The 19006-nt window shown below is 48.4% G+C and overlaps 1 protein-coding gene across 2 annotated transcripts in view; it reads right to left on the minus strand.

Annotated features, from left to right (window-relative positions):
• STAC2 (SH3 and cysteine rich domain 2) overlaps positions 1-14248 on the minus strand; it is a 39796-nt gene extending 25548 nt beyond the window's left edge. For both annotated transcript variants that reach the window (XM_028703264.2, XM_077917275.1), the window contains exon 1: positions 13657-14248. In XM_028703264.2, the coding sequence (XP_028559097.1) occupies positions 13657-13752 (96 nt within the window). In that variant the 5' untranslated portion in view covers positions 13753-14248. The remainder of the gene's footprint in view (positions 1-13656) is intronic.
• Between the last annotated feature and the right edge of the window lie 4758 nt (positions 14249-19006).

Raw genomic sequence — 19006 nt, forward strand, 5'->3', positions numbered from 1 at the left:
CCTCCTCCCCCATATTTATGAAACCATATACAATGTTTAACTTCCTGCTGTGCTCACCTCCCCACCGTCACCCGGTTATGTCTCCCACACAGAGCTCAAACATAGACTCACATCTTTGGGGATGTTTTCAACTACTCTTCCCCCCCTCCACTTCTCCTCTGACATCCACTGTTGCCAAAGCCTGCTGCTTCCCGGTGCCTGCCATTGCCTACCAATGCGCAATGTTCAGGATGCGCAAATAATCACACAGGATTCCATGCCCATTCGGGGTTGATCTTTTCCCTGCTCCTCTGCCAGCCTTCTGCCTCAATGTTCTGCCTCTTTCCCCTGCCAGTTCAACAAGGACATGGCTAAAAACATTCCCCCCACCATTTCTTCACACATCTCATCCTTACAGATGGCTTGTTGTCCGCACCGGGGTATCACGTGGAACCAAAGTTGGTCCTGTTTCGATTAATTTAGCATCATCCACGGCAAAGAACTGCAATCTCGCACATTTCTCCCTCTGAATTTGAATGTCCCTGATCTGGGGATAATCTGGTAAGTTGTGTGTGTGTGCATGCGGGAGGGGGACGACTCCGACTCCAAATTGCTGCACACTTTGGGAAGTAGACACTTTGCATCAGTATTCCCCCCCCCCTTATGGGTGGCTCAGTCCTTTGATTTATGCTAGCCATATTTCAATATCTCAAGGGCTGTTACGTTGAGGATGGAGCAACCTTGCTTTCTCTTGCTCTGGAGGCTAGGACACGATCCAATGGCTTTGAGTTACAAGAAAGATTCCAGCTAAATATCAGGAGAACTTTCTGACGCTAAGAGCTGTTTGACAGCAAACAGCCTCCCCTCAAGGGGTGGAGGGAGGGCCCCTGAGTGCATCTTGCCTGAGAGTCCCTCCAGTTCCCCCCGCTATCTGTATCCTTTCCTAACTGCAGACCCTTCTCTAGGCCAAGGATGGAATTCTTTCTATCCACTCTATGCAAAACTGTAGCTCCAAACTCAAACTCCTCCCCACCGTCTGAAAAAGCCCTTTGGACAGAGATGGCAAGACTGACGTATATGGCTATGCAAAATTCCAAACCTCTGAATTCCCAAACCAGTTCCCCAAAGAAAATATGGCCAAGGGACCCTGGGGAAAGAGGAAGACACACCTTGCTCACTCGCATCAAACTTTTAAGGACCACCAGGTGGGACCCCACAAATGGTTTGCAGGAAAGCAGCCTCAGTGGACTGCAATTTTTAGCAAGGTGGCGGTGGTGGTAGCCGAACAGTGAGCTCTTTCTGTTCAAAAACTGCCAGCCCAAAACGGCAGGGGCAAAGCCATCGTGGGTGGGGGTGGATCTTGAGGAGGAAAACAGCCAACAAAGAGTTTCCTTACGCACTCTGCTCAAAATTGCTGCCTAGGGAGCTTGCTTTTCATTAAAACAAACCACCACCTAGGGTTTTGTTATGTTTATTTGCATGCAACATCTAATTCGCCCCTCACTTTCCCCACCCTGGGTTCATATTCGGTCCTATTTACTTTCTCCCTTTTTGTTGCTTGCTTAAGATTGCTGAGAATAGCTTTCCTTTACTAAAATGGCAAGTTTCTCGACCTCATGATGGGAGGTACATGACTGAAAACATTTCTGGAAGGCGCTGCATAAAGGTTCCAGTGTATCGGGCTATCTATGCTTCCCTCCTTGGTCTCTACCTTGTGTGCCATGCCTGTTACTGACCCATAGCCTCCCCTGCTATCATCTTCTATGGGCCCACAAACTCCAAACCGCAAGCCTTTCTAGATTACTGCATTTGCAGCATAACAAGTCCGGCAGGAGAGTGCCCAGATGTCTCTTCAAGGCACAGCTCTCTTCATGGGTCTGGTGCTGATGCTGAGGAATCTTACTTCCCTCAGAGTCGCATTTCAACATATTCCTGCCAGGGAAGCACACTTATTTCCCGGAAACTATTTTGTCAGATGCAACAATGCACAACATGGCAGGTGCCTCAGTGTGCAGGGCCCCTCTTGCCCAGCCCATTTGGTGAGGCTAAGCCAGGGGTCCGCAAACGTTTTCAGCAGGGGACCAGTCCACTGTCCCTCAGACCTTGTGGAGGGCCGGACTATATTTTTTTTTGGGGGGGGGGAATGAATTCCTATGCCCCACAAATAACCCAGAGATGCATTTTAAATAAAAGCACACATTCTACTCATGTAAAAACATCAAGCAGGCCCCATAAATAACCCAGAGATGCATTTTAAATATAAGGACACATTCTACTCATGTAAAAACACGCTGATTCCCAGACGGTCCGTGGCTCGGATTTAGAAGACAATTGGGCCGGATCCGGCACCCTACCCATGGGCTAAGCTTTTAAAAATTATAATTCCTATAGTTTCTACACTAGAAACCTGCAACTAACGGGCCCAGCTTTCTAATGGATTCCATTTGACAACCAACTCACTCTACAAAAGCAAGCTTAGCATCTAAACAAACAAACAATTAAACAAAAAACCACGGAGGGAGCAGGTGCAATTTCAGATGGCAGATAACCACCCAGTGCCCCTTTGCCACAGCTCCTGCGTTCGTGGCACTGGCCAAATGGTTACTGTTTCTCACTTCACATCCAGATCCTCCGTGTAGCTGCAAGTGCCCAGGTTAAATTCCTTCCCATTCTCTTGAAGGGCTCTGACTCCTACAAGGAGGAGTCCTTTTGCTTGCAAATGGTAGCAAACAAATTGCATAGAAAGTGGCTACTTTTGCAGTGTGCCGACCACAACATAAAACGTAGCTGGATTTTGTTGACTCCTAAAGTAATTGACCGTGATCCAGAACCAGCTGGTGATTTCTGATTTCACGTGTCTAAAAGGCCTGCTGTGATCAATTGGGTGGTTCACTTTGCGGAAGAAATTGCTTACAGCTGCTCAGACTTGGACATTACTGTCAGTGTCAGTCCCGGCAGCAACTAGGACTGGGGCTGCTGCTGCTGCTGCTGCCTGACGGGTGGCGTTCAACATCAGGCGCAGTTTGGGGACTGAATCAGGCTTGGTCGCCAGGATGGAGGACCCATATCAAGAGTGGGATTGGGGAAGGTGGCTCCAATTCTGCTTTGTAATCTCTCTTCATGGCTTTTGTTATCACATACCATAATGTTCTCTTGGACCAGCTTGTAGGATAGGCATTTATTTACATTGGTTCCACTCCTACCTAAAGAGTCATGTCTAGAGAGCAGCATTGAGATACAGTGGTACCTAGGGTTACAGCTGCTTCAGGTTACAGACGTTTCATGTTACAGACTCTGCTTACCCAGAAATAGTACCTCAGGTTAAGAACTTTACCTCAAGAAAAAAAAGGGGGGGGAAAGAAAAAGAACTTTACCTCAGGATGAGAACAGAAATTGCGCGGTGGCAGAGGGAGGCCCCATTTGCTAAAGTGGTACCTCAGGTTAAGAACAGTTTCAGGTTAAGAACGGACCTCCAGAATGAATAAAGTTCTTAACTCGAGGTACCACTGGTACCTCCGGTTACGAACACTTCGGGTTACGAACTCTGCTAAACCAGAAATAGCTGCTCCTGGTTATGAACTTTGCCTCAGAGTGCAAATGGAAATTGTGCGCCAGAGGCGCGTGTGCAGCAGAAGACCCCATTATCAAAAGCGTGCCTCAGTATAAGAACGGTTTCAGCTTAAGAACGGACCTCCGGAACGAATTAAGTTCGTAACCAGAGGTACCACTGTACTGTGTTTCATCCTCATGTTCTTTGTCCTATGGTGTACCACAAGGTACAGTCTTGTCTTCATTGCTGTTTCAGCCCCCTGGCTGCAGTCATTAGGAGTTAGGAGGCAAAGTGGAAGGGATCATTGGTTTGATCTTGTTTTTATTTTTAATCATGGATTTTGCATTTTTTTTTTATATTGTGATTTAATGTCGTGAACCACCCTGAGATCTACAGATGAATGGCAGTATAAACAATTACTTACTTACTTACTTACTTAATAAATAAATAAATAAATAAATAAATAAATAAAGTCATCTGGCAATCTAGGAGTAGCTGTACTCAACAGGCTCCCCCCCCCCCCCTCTAAAATTGCAGGATGACAGTATAGGATGTAGACCCTGCATGGACAAGTATAATGAAATTTGGAACTCATTTATACAAAATAGTAAAGGTAAAGGGACCCCTGACCATTAGGTCTAGTTGTGGCCGACTCTGGGGTTGCATGCTCTTCTTGCTCTATAGGCCGAGAGAGCAGGCATTTGTCCACAGACAGCTTCCGGGTCATGTAGCCAGCATGACTAAGCCGCTTCTGGTGATCCAGAGCAGCACACGGAAACGCTGTTTACCTTCCCGCCAGAGCGGTACCTATTTATCTACTTGCACTTTGACGTGCTTTCGAACTGCTAGGTTGGCAGGAGCAGGGACCGAGCAACGGGAGCTCACCCCGTCGCGGGGATTTGAACCGCCGACCTTCCGATCAGTAAGTCCTAGGCTCTATGGTTTAACCCACAGCGCCACCCGCGTCCCTTTATACAAAATACATTAGGCTAAAAATTGTAATGACAGTCATACCTTGGAAGTCAAACAGAATCCATTCCGGAAGTCCGTTCGACTTCCAAAACCTTCAGAAACCAAAGTGTGGCTTTGGATGCTGGAAGTTCCTGCAGCCAATCAGAAGCCACATTGGATGTTTGGGTTCCAAAGAACGTTTGCAAACCGGAACACTCACTTCTGGGTTTGCGGTGTTCAGGAGCCAAAATGTCCAAGTACCAAGGTGTTTAGGTTCCAAGGTACGACTGTAAATGCATTTTTGTAGACATTGGTGGGTTGGGCAACTTCATTGCAACCTTAGAAGTAGTGTACATTTTAAAGGGGAGCTGTGGTTTGGTTTTGCATATTGGCCAAGAAGTGTGAATTAGAGTAGTTTCTCAATTAATATGCCAACAAAGTTGAATCCCAGGGCGTTTGGGATCCAAGGTACGACTGCATTAACTGATAACATTTACTATAATGATGTACTCTAACCTTTTCTCTTTCACTTTTTTTTTAAACAGCCACATTTTATGTGCTGTATTTAAATTAAAAATTAAAAAATAAAAATAAAAAGGATTGCAGTACAGAAGCACAGCTGAATCTGGCCCTGTTCCTAGATTCCCAAGCGGTAGCCAGGAGTGCTTTTCCCCATTTCTGTCTTATATCAAAGTTGCACTGTATTTCTTTTCTTTGAGAACCTGACCCACTCATTTATATCCTGGCCACCTCCTGGCTAGATTACTGCATTATGTTGTTTGTAGGGCTGCCCTTGAAGACAGCACGGAAACTTCCATTGGTTCGATGTGCAGCTCCCAGGGTTCTGAACGGAACTAGTCAACCAGATTCAGATCCTATGACACTGATCTTATACGCCAGGTAGGCTGGCTGCCAGCTTGCTTCCAAGGTGCTGGTTTTGACCTTTAAAGCCCTCCATGCAGGCTTTGACAAAACCACTGCCAGCGTAATTATGGTGAGAGGCCCTCCCTGCTCTGAAAAGACAGGGAGGAAGCTGAGCCAGTAGCTCTGCAAGGGAAGGCATGCTCAGTTCCTCTTATCTGTGCTGAATCGATGGGAGAGGGAATAGAAGGTGGAGCCAGATTCTCCTTTTTGGGTCTGAAATGCTCGCAGCGACTAAGGAAAGTCAGAGTAGAAAGTGCTCTTTCTAACTGCGAAAGATGAAACACCTCAATAAAGCCCAAAGAAATATAAGTAAGAGGAAAAGGAATAAGCAGAAGTTGGGTCTCCTCTCCTTTTCTTTGGTGGGAACTGCACTTTCCCTTTGGCCCATCATTTTTAATTTCCAACCACCCTTCCTGTAAGGTCCAACACATGGAAGAAATGCAATGCAATGCTGACGAGGAGAGAGTGAAAGCGGGCACAACCTAGACGAGCAAAGGTGGGGAATTCACAGCACCCATGCCTGCCCCACCACCCACTCCCTGGTTCACTAACCTACTGAGTGATCAGCACATGACCTTCGACCTCTCCAGCATCACTCAGCGGCCCACACCATGGCTGAACAGAGGTTTGAACACAGTTCTCTCAGACTCCGCTCCAAGCCAAATGCTCTATTTACACTTGCTCTTAAAGGTAAAGGGACCCCTGACCATTAGGTCCAGTCATGGCCGACTCTGGGGTTGCGGCGCTCATCTCCCTTTATTGGCCAAGGGAACCGGCGTACAGCTTCCGGGTCGTGTGGCCAGCATGACAAAGCCGCTTCTGGTGAACCAGATCAGTGCACGGAAACACCGTTTACTTCCCGCCAGAGTGGTACCTATTTATCTACTTGCACTTTGATGTGCTTTGGAACTCCTAGGTTGGCAGGAGCAGGGACCGAGCAACGGGAGCTCACCCCGTTGCGGGGATTCGAACTGCCGACCTTCTGATTGGCAAGTCCTAGGCTCTGCAGTTTAACCCACAGCGCCACCCCTTACACTTGCTCTTAAGGGATCTAAACAACATGAGCCTTTTTCATTTTCTGTTTCTCCCTACCCCATGTTTTTTGTTAAATTTGCAAACACACAGAGATCTGAATTTCCCAATGCTGGTTTTAATACTCTTTCAGACCCTGCTATGAGATCTAAAATCAGGGATGGGGAACTTGTAGTCTAACAACATTTGGAGGGCCACAACTTCCATCAGCCTTCAGGACCATCAGTTACATTGGCTAGGGCTGAAGACAGCTGGAGTCCGGCAACATCTAAAGGTTCCCCATCCTTGGCTTAAATTAAGCCAGTGCTCACTAGAGCTTATCAGCAGAATCTGTCTTGAATGCAGGAGGTCTCAAGTGCAACACTTGGCATCTTCAGGTTAAAGAAAGGAGAGCTAAAATAAAAAGACCTCAGGGTACCAGATCGACCAATGTGTTTGACTCTGCAAACGGGAGTTTCATATATTCGTGATAGGGGAGAGTACATCTGAGCATGAACAGAGTTTATTTCTGCCGTCACTAAGCAGCCAAACCAGTCTGGGAATTATTCTGGCTGCAAGCTTTTAGAGTCTAGGAAGTGATTCTGCTACAATCACTAGCTCCAGCACCTCTCCTTTCAGAGAAATCCAAGGCCAATTCCTTGTGAACTTTAAAGCCTTTTATTTATAAATTTACTTCCAACCTTGAATAGGGGCAGGGGAAGCACAGATCAGCCGAAACATCTCTCACTGTGTCTGTTCTGTTCGATTCTTTGCGTTGCTTAAGGGGCTGCGGTGAAGGCTGCAGAAAGATATTCCTTACGCATTGTAAAGATGCCGGACAATCCTTGATATACACAACCTTGATGTAGGCCCCTTTTCTTTCCAAAGACACTTTGACATCAAATCAGATCAAGGAGGAACAGAAGGGTTTGCTTGCTCCTCTGTCTCTTAAAACACACACATACACACAAAATGCCACACCTTAAAATAAGGCAGCCTAGAAATTGCCTTTAAAAATACAACACAAAACCAACTGTGTTTGCTCAAAAACACACTATAAGATCAGGCACGCCGAGAGCTCCAGAGATGGGGCAAGCCAGAGAAATCTCTCCTAGTTCTCCACATGTGCTCAGAAGCTTTGAGGTGGTTAATCGTGGCTTTCTTTCCACTCCCATTTGCCTTCTGGCCCATCATTTTTTCCCCTCGTTCCTATTTTCTCCCCGCCACGGCTCCCTTAGAAGGCACTGCAACCTGAATCCACAGCAGGCTGCCTGCTCAAGGCTGGGCTTGGTGAGCAAAAAGGTCTTAAAAAGGAAGAGAAAAAAATGATTGAGACAAGGAGGGGAAGCTGGAAGGGCATCTGTAGTTTGTTATTGTTCCTGATTATTACTGAGCTAGTGCAGCAAATTGAAGAGGCGCTGGCAAGGCTCCTTTCAATGATCCCAAATTAACAGGAATAGTCCCGTATATAAATATATGTTCCTAGGAAGAGAAGAGACATGGTCCATAAATTTTATCCCTGTTTTGTTTTGCCTTTGGTGGAGACACAGGGGATGCTTCCAGTTTCAGCCCCCTTTCCTTGGCATCTACAGGCAAACTAAGGCCTGGGGGCTGGATCCAGCCCAATCGCCTTTTAAATCCGGCCCATGTACAGTCCGGGAATCAGCATGTTTTACATGAGTAGAATGTGTCCTTTTCTTTAAAATGCATCTCTGGGTTATTTGTAGGGCATAGGAATTTGTTCATTCTCCCCCCCCCAAAAAAAAATATAGTCCGGCCCCCCACAAGGTCTGAGGGACAGTGGACCAGCCCCCTGCTGAAAAAGTTTGCTGACCCCTGGTCTAGACGTTAGATCTCTGAAAGGGAGCAGAGCAGATGCATGTTCGATATTTACACACGCATGTAAACGTACTCAGACAGGTGTAAGGAGCCAGCCAGCTGCTTCCATTTCACCTCCCTCCTTTCACTCCCAAGACCAGATAAGAAATGAGCACAGGGATCGTGGGAGTTGTAGGCCAAAAACATCTGGAGGGCCGAGTTTGAGGAAGTCCGGTCAATAGGGTAACTAATGTTTATGGTCACATCCTACTCCAGGAGTCAGCACAGAAGAGAGTGTTGTTGTCTACACGGACAGGCAAAGAAGAGCCTTCTGGAATGCACAGTCTTTGATGGGAGGAAGATCTGAGGCAGAGACTGGTCGCGTAAGAACCAGGGTGTCAGAAGTGCACGAAGAGGGTGCCCCCGTCTTCATGGTGGAGGGTGGGAGCAGCTCTTCCATGACTTCTGAGTAAAAGAGCTGTGGGAATCCAGATTGTGGACTCCATACAGGGACCAGAATATGATCAGGCCCACAGTGAGGTGCGGACTGAACTATAGAAACTGAATTGTGAAACCCTCTTGCACAGTCCCCAACTGGCATGTTGTGTTTGTGGACAGGCCTATGCACTGCAAAGGAGCCTGTGCAGAAGACCATCTTGGTGGTACTATACCCTCCCGTCTCCCATGTTAATTAACAGGGACAGGAAGCGTTATTTGCATTCTTCCACTACAGGTGCCAAAAACATCAGGAGTCAAGCTTGGCCTGAGGAGAATTACTCTCTTGCCATCACCACTGAGCAACTGCAGCATCCTCTCGCCCCCCCCCCCCAACCACATGTGGGGGTGTGCTTGTGCGTGCCTGTGTGAATCCACAGTGTGAGGGGAAGGGGTCAAGATTACAAGCTGGGACACATTTTGCCTCAGGCATGAAACAGCCTCCTCAACACACATCTAATTGAATGATGCACCAGGGCTGGAAGACAGCTCTGTTCTCTTTTAGACCCCAATACTGGTGAAGAACTTAAGAGGAGCCCTGGTGGGTCAGGCCAAAGACCCATCGAGTCCAGCATCCTGTTCTCACAGGGGCCAACTAAATGCCCAAGGGAAGACCACAAGCAGGACATCAACAACCTCCCTGCTTGCAAGACCCAGAAGCTGGTATTTAGAGGTGTGGCAAAAACGATTTGCAGAATCCTATTTCAGGTGCACAGAGCATAGGTTTTTGTTTTCCCCTCTGCAACTCCACCTTTCTCCAAACATACCTATCACTGCCTTTTAAACTTGAAAAAACTTTAAAAAAAAAAGCTTTAAAAAAACACGTGTGCATTGGCTCCAGGTAAAAGCCTCATGATTCCCCCCCCCCCCAGCCTGTACTTTCTGTCCCTGATTAGTATCAAAACTGCTCTCCATCTCTTTGACTAGGTAGAAAAAGACCTTTGGAAAAGCTCCCGGTGGCAGCTGATTGGCCACTCCAGGCTAGCTCACGCCCCCACCAAAGCACGGCCCTTCTGCTGAACAACATTTATTTCTACATTAATTGCATTCATTTCCCACCTTTGCTCCACGGAAAAGAGCCAGTCTGACCACACCTAGCCCCCTAAGTTCCCCTGGAGGCACACAGGGCCGGCCCTACTGATGGGCAGAGTGAGACGGCTGCCTCAGAGGTGCAGATGCTGGAAGGCAGGGAGCAGAAGAGAGGTGCTGGAGGACAGAGCTACTGTGTGTCTGTGTGTGTTGTGGGGCTTGCACACAGTGCCCCCCTAAGCTAGTGTGGTGAAGGACGCCTGTCCTGTCACTATTACCGAGGTAAGATTCCACTGCCTTCTGCACATGTCGTGTCTCGCTTGAACCCAAGTCTCTCTCCCTCCCCATTCTCTGGACAATTTATACAATCCATGGAATCAAGTGGTAAAGCTCTCTTTGGACTGTTCCACTGCTGGTTGCCGCTGGATGGGTTGGCCCACCACCCAAGGCACCCACCCACCCAAATATCCTTGTCCAGAGAAAACCAGCCTGTTGGGGAGAAGGCTAGGATGATCCATATACATGTGTGTGTGTGTGTGTGTGTGTGTGTGTGTGTTCTGGGAGTCCCCACCACCACACACACACATACATAGGGGAGCCTTCAAAATACACAATACCCTACTCCATCACCAACCTGGAGTGGTACAGTCCAGAACAAGGCTCAGCACTATGAGGCAGTATAAAGAGATCAAGAGGAGGTATGACAGCCAGTGTAGTGTAGTGGTTAGAGAGAGCTAGACTAGGACCTGAGAGGCCACAGTTCGATCCCCACTCAGCCATGGAGACTTTGAACCAGTTGCTCACTCTCTCAGTCTAACCAACCTCCTACGGTTGTTGTGAGGACAAAATGGGAGGGGGTGGTGGTGAAGTATGCATGCCACCTTTAACTCCTTGGGGGGGGGGGAAGGCAGGATACAAAGGTAAATAAATAAATAAATAAATAAATAAATAAATAAATAGCGCCATTTCCCCACCCCCCCACCCCAAAAATGGCCCACCAGTGATCTACCTCGCAGATTCTGAGCATGGAGCAGCAGCAGCGAGACGAGATCAAGGTTTACAAATTAATTACAAGTTTAATGAGAAATGATTAATAACAAAGAGGAACAACAGCCACTTGGTACACAGACTTGCGAGCCATCTGGGAGTACCTCACCCACGCAAGGAACCTGCGGAACACTGCGTTTCGACCTCCCCCATCTCTCCCCACACTTAACTTCCGAGAAAGTGAACTGCAGGGCAAAGCAGCACCATGTCCTGTTGTGCTTGCATAAGACAAATGCGCGCACACACACACACACTGTGCTGGGACTTGTCAGGGGTGGGTAAAAAAAAACCTCTGCAGCAGCACCACAGCTTGTCCTCCCTCGATTTCAAATCTACTTGGGATATTAGATGAATTAGCAGCCAACGTCACAGCACTGACATCAGCAGAGATGCTGTCATCAGAGCAGGCGGGAGATCTAGCCTGTGTATTCACACAACACAGATTTTCCCTCCTCCTCGGCCCATGAAGACGTTAATATCAAATGGGAGCGGGGGTGGAATGCACATGATGAGAGTTAAAATAAGAAGCCTCCCCCCCCCCCCCAATTTCTTATGCCTTAGCCTAGATTGTGTCATGCAACACATGAGGTTCTGGTCTGCATTTGCAAGTACAGTGGTACCTCGGGTTAAGAACTTAATTTGTTCTGGAGGTCCGTTCTTAACCTGAAACTGTTCTTAACCTGAGGTACCACTTTAGCTAATGGGGCCTCCTGCTGTCCCTGCGCGATTTCTGTTCTCATCCTGAAGCAAAGTTCTTAACCAGAGGTACTATTTCTGGGTTAACGGAGTCTGTAACCTGAAGTGTCTGTAACCCGAGGTACCACTGTATCCATCAGTACCTGCCCCTACCATAACCAGCCGAGATTCTGCTGTCTGGGGTGAAATAGGTCACCAGCTAAGAACTCTTGATTCTGTCCCCATTCTGATTCTTATGGTGCATGTACAGCTTCAGCATTCTCCAGGGGTGTATGGAAGTCCCTAAATCTAGGATCAGTAATTGCAAGAATGGAGAAAGCAGCAGTCCTCTGAACATGCACAGAGTGCTTTTGCTGTTGTTGTTCAAACCACAATGGAGAGGAAGGAGGGAGGTGGGCTCTAGGAAATGAGTGACAAGATGTAGGTGAGCCAGTGCCAGACACTTGCCCTTTCGATGAGTGGCTCCTCAAGTGCCTGTTATCTTTTCAGAGCCAAAGGCTTCCAGCTTTAGAAAAACATAGAAACCACAACACTTTCCATGGAGGAAAGTCATTATAGCAAACTGAGCCTCCATAAACAGGAGCAGCATTCCTTGGAATTACAGATGCTGGGAGAGAAGCACCAAGAGAAGGCCCTTTAGTGCTCTATCCTGGAGCTACTTAGAAGCATCCAGTGGGCTGGATTCTGGACCAGGATCCTGCGCAGAATTCTGGACTAGGTGCACTTTGCTCTGGTTCAGCCAGGCAATTAAAATACTGTATATAAATCTACATTTAGCAAAGCAATTCTCCCCCCCCCTTCCTTCTCCACCCCTCCCCTCCAAAATTGGGTCCCAAGACACTCTCCCCCCTCTAGGCTTTCAGCTGCGAAAGAACACAACCATTATAACAGCGAAGCCTGCAATTAAAGCATGTGCTAATAAGTCACACTACTGCAGTGGAACACACACACAGACCCACCAGGCTAAATTGCTGGTTTCCAAATCCCACCCCTCTCCCGCCATCATTAAGATGTTATTATGATTCCCACGCTAGTAACCTTTTGGAATGCGCTCCCCCTCCAATACACACACTGACACACGTGTGTGTGTGTGTGTGTCTGCGTGTGTATGAAACATCCCTCCCTCTCCACCCACCCCCCTTGAAAACATACAAGCCTAAGTTAGGTATTGGCCAATATCCTAGATTTTCACAGAGGTATAGATAGATATACACTGCATTTTTTTTTAGCCGTTTACCTTTTCAATGACTGAGGTCGATGGAGAAGAGCGGGGCATGAAGTCTATTTACAACACTGATTATATTGGGGGGGGGGGCGCAGAACCCAGCTAATATGACAGGTTCGGGTTGTATGGCATTTAGAAGTGCCATGTACTGTCTCTATAGATATGAAATCGCACGGCTTCCTATCCTGCCGTTTGATCTAGGAATTGATTCGGCATATAAGACACAGACAAGAGGTAACTTAAGATCCCCCCCCCCCCCGAATAGAATCGTTCCTTACTGGGAAGCCAAGAACACACGTATCTACACACACACACACACGCCGCTCGACATCCAGAGAGGGAAATCGGTCACAAGACTGGGAGGAATCCGGTGGTTTGACTCCCCACCTCCGGGTGCCCACTGATCCCACAGCACCGTAACCCTACAGTGCCCTATGCAAAGAGCGAGTGCACCGCATAGGAGGAGAGAGGGAGAGGGAGAGGGAGAGGGAGATGTCCACGCGAGGAAACCAACTCAGCCCCACACTGCGGTTGTGGAGCAAACGTAAAGGCGCGCTTTGGCGGGTGAGGAGGGGGCGTCCACGGACTCCTCGTTTACTGCAGGGAAAGGGAGGCACGAGCGGTTAAGGGAGATGGAGAGGAGACGCAAAGAGACACACATACACACGCTCGAGTCTAGGGGAGAAATTGTTTGCAAACCGAAGCGATGGGCAGGTGGGTGGTGTGGAGATGCTCACATCTTCCAAGAGGGAAGAGAGAGAGACACACGCACAACACAGCAGACAACACAAAACCAAACAGCGTCCCCAACCCGCTCGATCCCGGGCGGGAGGCAGCTCTAACCGAGGAGGATCAGGTTTGCGCTTTTTAAAGAGAAGAGCAAGAGAGAAAGTCTGCGCCACGGATCGCGCGGAGGGGAAGCCTTGGGTACCTTCGTCTCGTGGAGGCTGGGAGCGGTGCCCGGAGTCTGCTGCGGATCGCTGTTGTGCTGCTGCGGGTCATTTTCCTTCTCCGTGATCTCGGTCATGGTACAGAGGCGGCTGCTCCGGCCGTTGGGCGACCGGACCTGGGTCCGGGGTCCGGAGGAGGAGGAGGAGGAATGGACGAGGAGCAGATGCAACTTCGGGTTGTCTCTTCCTGCTCTCCACGAAGCGACCTTTTTCTTTCCTGTGCCTGGCTGGGAAGTCTTTATTCTTGGTTCTCTGAATTAAAATTTGTTTTTAACCCCGGTTAGAATTATTTGGGGTTCTCTCCACCCACCCCGCTTCCTCGTATAAGGACGAAAGAAATGACCCAGTTATTAAAGAGGGGAAAAAGAAAACCTCCCGCTAAACTCTTCTGAATGGGGAGCGGAGGGTCTGTTTTGCCATTGGAGACCTCCCCTTTTATGCAGATTAAAACAAGCGAATTCGCATCTTCTTCTGCCACCCACCTCCCGGGCTCTGCAACAGAAACTGAGCGAAGGCTACCAAATGCTGGTCTCGCTCCTGCTGCCGCTTCCTCCAAGTTTGATTTCAGGAGCGCCTTGACTCCTCCCCATTTCTTGTATTATTGTGATCGCGCAAAGCCCGCCCACCCACCCCTCCTTTTTACGAGTGGTTCATTAACCTCGCCTTTTTCTTTTGATATGCTAATACAGCACGTAGGAGGGCGCTTTCCCATTGGCCCCTCCGGCGGGAGGGCAGGCGAGAGAGGCTGGGCGCCTCCACCAATGGGTGGGTCCTCGCTGAAAAGTTACGCGCGTATTTGCGAGAGAAGGGATGAAGCTGCCTTGGGTGTTTGCAGGTCAACACCAATCAGATTTCCTCAATTTCACGCACTATGTTTCAGCGCTGGTGCCTGGAAGCTAAACAAAGGATGGGAGCGCCTTCTTCCTCAGCTGTCCAGACCTGGACTTTGCCAAGTGGAATATCCGAAGAGTCCTGCTGGATCACGCCACGAGTCCAAGTAATCCTGTTCCCCTTGGTAGCCAACAGAAGCCTTTGTTTATCTCCAGCATTTGCCTGGTATACTGCCTCTTGTTGACCTTCCTTTGCTATCATACCTGCTGCACTCTGCTGCCAAAATTATTCACCTCTCCTGCCTCTGACTCTGATGCTTCACCCTTTCACGGGTTTCCTGACCACTCCGAGATCAAGCATGAGCTCCTTGTCCCTCTCTCCAGGGGCCTCTCTCAGATGCATTCTTGCTTGTGACCTAGCTGCCTCCAACTCTCTGTTCAAAGGTCTCTTGCTCCCTCTCTTCCCTTGCTGCCCTGTGCGCTTGGAAGTGCCTCCTAGGAAACCATTGATGCCACCTCTTTTGCTTCCTTCAAATCCCTCCTCAAAAGCCACCTTTCCCAGGAAGCTTTTGGCACAACCTCCCCAATTTCCCTACGTGGGTGGCGCTGTGGGTTAAACCACAGAGCCTAGGACTTGCCAATCAGAAGGTTGGTGGTTCGAATCCCCGCGACTGGGTGAGCTCCCGTTGCTCGGTCCCTGCTCCTGCCAACCTAGCAGTTCGAAAGCACGTCAAAGTGCAAGTAGATAAATAGGAAGGTAAACGCCGTTTCCATGTGCTGCTGTGGTTCGCCAGAAGCGGTTTAGTCATGCTGGCCACATGACCCGGAAGCTGTATGCCAGCTCCCTCGGCCAATAAAGCGAGATGAGCGCCGCAACCCCACAGTCTGCCACGACTCGACCTAATGGTCAGGGGTCCCTTTACCTGTACTCACCCCAATTTCCCTACCATGTGCTGTAACTAAGCCTGCAAGGATACTTTTGGAAGACCTGTGTGTTGAGCATTCATTGATTTGTTTGCAGGGAAGCCTAGATGATGTGATCTCAAACAAGTGTCACCTTGCACTTTGCAGTGCGTTGCCCAGTTACTCTCCTTTCTGCAAAAGGTCTGATATTTTGGGAAAGTGGGTTTGTTGCACAAGACCTCCCAGTCAGCTACAACTTCGCAACCTGCACATTTCAGGAATACTTTCTGTAGATTTCAAAATGCTGCTTTCTCCTTTAGAGTTGACCTAAGCCTAAGCACGTGCAACTAAAACGAATGCACACTGCATCTCTGTTGTCCCCCGCTTCCCTGCTTGTAAGCTCCTTCAGGCAGGGACCTGTCATCTTGTACTCTACAAAGCATCATTCCCCCTGATGGGTCCATATAAGCAAAGAAAGAATGAAATAATCTACACCCCACTTTTCCCTTTCATACAGCAATGCCCAAGGCAGCATACAATCAAATGTAGTAAGAAGCACAAGTTACATAGCTGGTATTATGATCACTATACCTTTACACACATTCTAGAAAAAAACCACATTCTTTCCCTCATAGAATTCTGGGCCCTGTAGTTTACCCCTCACACAGTTATAATTCCCAGCAACCATTGAATCACAGCATTGTAGAGTTGGAAGGGACCCCATAGGGTCATCTAGTCCAACCCCCTGTAATGCCGGAATCTCAACTAGATTATACATGACGGATGGCCACCCAGCCTTTGCTTAAACACCACCTCTCGTCGGAGTCTGTTCCACTATCAAACAGCTCTTACTGACAAAGTTCTTCCTAATGTTTAGTTGGAATCTCCTTCCTTATAACTTGGATCACGTCCTTATACCCTTACAGTGCCCAGAATTCTTTGAGGGGTGGCGGGATTGTGCTTCATATGTGCTTTAAAGGTATAGTGTGTACATAGCCTAAGACAGCAGCAAATGTCACAGTTTGGAAGATCTTATCCAAGAAGAAGCTCCGCTAAAACCATAGGCTCCTTTGATGGTGAGGAAAGACTGTCTGGGAGGAGATCAAGCAGGCATTCAGGGGAAAGGCAGTAGATTATCCATCAATGGCTTCTAGGCAGTCTCCCATCCAGGTCCTGTCCGGGCAGATACCTGCTTAGCTTTAGCAATGCAACAACACACTTCCAGGCCATTCTCTAGGTCCTGTAGCAGACAAATGCAGTAGCTGGGAAAGCCAGCAACAGGAAAGTTTCTGGAGCCTACTCAAGACAAGTGTTCCAGAGCAAGGGAGAGGATGCAGAAGAGAGCCCTAAGTCTTTGAGATGCTGCAAGGAGAATAACAGGGATGCTATGACATTGCTTAACCTCTGCCCTTGGGTCTCTCTCTCATTACTGTTGGCTGTGAGGCATGGGCCCCCCCTCCCTTCAGCCTCCTCAATGACTAGTGAGAATAAATGCTCCCTTGAGGAAGATGCAGGGATGAAGGTCAGAGAGAGGGGGGGAGTGAGGGGGGGCTGATGCCTGGAATAACATATGTCTGGCAGAGTTAATGCACAAGGACGGTGGTAGCTGTATGAGTAAAATGTGGTGGGTAGCACATAAAAAGGTGGGGTGAAGTCATCAGGCGGATGGGATGAACAGCCAAAAGGTTTTTTCCCCTTTTTTTAATTGTGGGGGAAGAAAGCCATAAATTATCTTCACTCTGTTGAGGTTTCTTCTTTTTTCTTCTTTTTTAAGGAAGATGAGTGTGTGGGAAGGAAATGAGCTATTGTCTTCACCAGTGTCCTTGCAATGAGCACCACCATCACCAAAGCACCCTGACCCCCTCCCCTCCATCTTTTCCACCCCCACCTAGCACACTCTCTCCTGCTCTCGCTCTCTCTCCTGGGTAAATTACAGCAGCTGTTCAAAGAGAAAATTATCCCCAGCCCTATCTACAAGGAGAAGAGAAATCCCAAGTGCTGAGATCATTGTTTGCTAAAAGGAGCCAATTTCTTGATCAGATAAGAGGGGGTTGTTTTGAAAAACTAGGATGCGGAAGGAAAGATTAAAAAAACAACAACACGCCAATCTGGAAAAGAAGGCGGCGATAGCAAAAGCAAAAGGAAACCTTTGCTTTTGTCACATCAAGCAACTTGTGGCGTGATGGAAGGCTAGATTTGCTTTCAAGTTGAATTGTTGGGGAGGGGTGCTCAACTTGTTCAATGCCTGTTCAAGCACACAATGAAAGGTTCCCCATTTCTTCTTTCAGAGTGACAAGGTGGGTGTGAGTCAGAGTTAGCTCTTTATACAATGGGTGCTCTAAGGAACCATTAGTTTGCTCTTTGCGGAAGACCTTCTTTGAATGCAAGTCCCACCAGAGTTACTTGCAACAGGGGGGAGGAATGGATCCTAGGAACCCTAAGATCACATCACCTGGTAACAAAAGGAAAATATCCAGAGCTGTGTGAAGCAACCAGATTTTACTGAAATGAGCTGCGTTTGTAGGCTGTTATGCATTAATACGGGAATACACTGAGGGCCTTCTGGCGGTTCCCTAACTGTGAGAAGTGAAGTTACAGGGAACCAGGCAGAGGGCCTTCTCAGTAGTGGTGCCCGGCTCTGTGGAACACCCTCACGTCAGATGTCAAGGAGATAAATAACCACAACTTTTATAAGACACCTTGTCCTGAATCCATGGCCCTACCTGACAGCAGATCAGTATGTCAAGACCAAAGTCCAATCTGCGGGTCAAGCCACACAAGCAAAATCCAAAGGTCAGGAAACACAGTCCAGGGGCAATCCAAGTAGCCAAGTCTGAAGTCCAGCAGTCAGAATACAGTCCAGAATCAAAGCCAAAGCACAGTCCCATAGAGATCCAGGAACATCCAAGCTGAGGTCCCTCAACATGGGCAGCTGATCAGACCCAGCCCCTCAGCCCTGCTTCCCTTTTGTACTTTGCAGGCTGATTGCAGCACCTGGGCTTGAGGAGGCAGGTGACCCTCACCTGTTCTAAGCCTGCTCCAGCTGAGGAATCACATCCCTCCTCCAGAGCTAGCGAGCCCCACCTGGCCAGCTGTGGGCCTTTGTCTGCCTCAGCCTTCTAGAGGGCCACTCCTGCTGCTCCTTACACCTCACAACCCATGTTCATAGGGACAGGGCCCCCTCTGGCTCTGGTGATGGATCTTGCTATTCTGGTTCCTGTGCATTGATCTCCTTCCCTTCGCCTTCCTCCATCACCCTGTGAGTACTCCTTTCTCCCTCCCCTGCATGACCAGGTGTGCCCCAGTCCCAGCTACACCCCTCGCCGTCATCCTCTTCCTTCTCCCCATTGTCCTGCCAGTTCATGACACATCTGAAGGCAGCCTTGTACAGGGAAGTTTTTAATGTTTATGTTTTTATAACTCTTGGAAGCTGCCCAGACTGAGAAACCCAGTCAGATAAGTAGGGTACTAATACTAATACATACCGCCCTATACCCGGGGGTCTCAGGGCGGTTCACAGAATAATAATAATTAATGATTAATTACTACTACTTGTACAAAGAGGTACCCTCTGTGTATTTGCTCCCTCACATGGCAT

This window comes from Podarcis muralis, chromosome 13 (assembly GCF_964188315.1).
Source record: "Podarcis muralis chromosome 13, rPodMur119.hap1.1, whole genome shotgun sequence".
NCBI lineage: Eukaryota > Metazoa > Chordata > Lepidosauria > Squamata > Lacertidae > Podarcis > Podarcis muralis.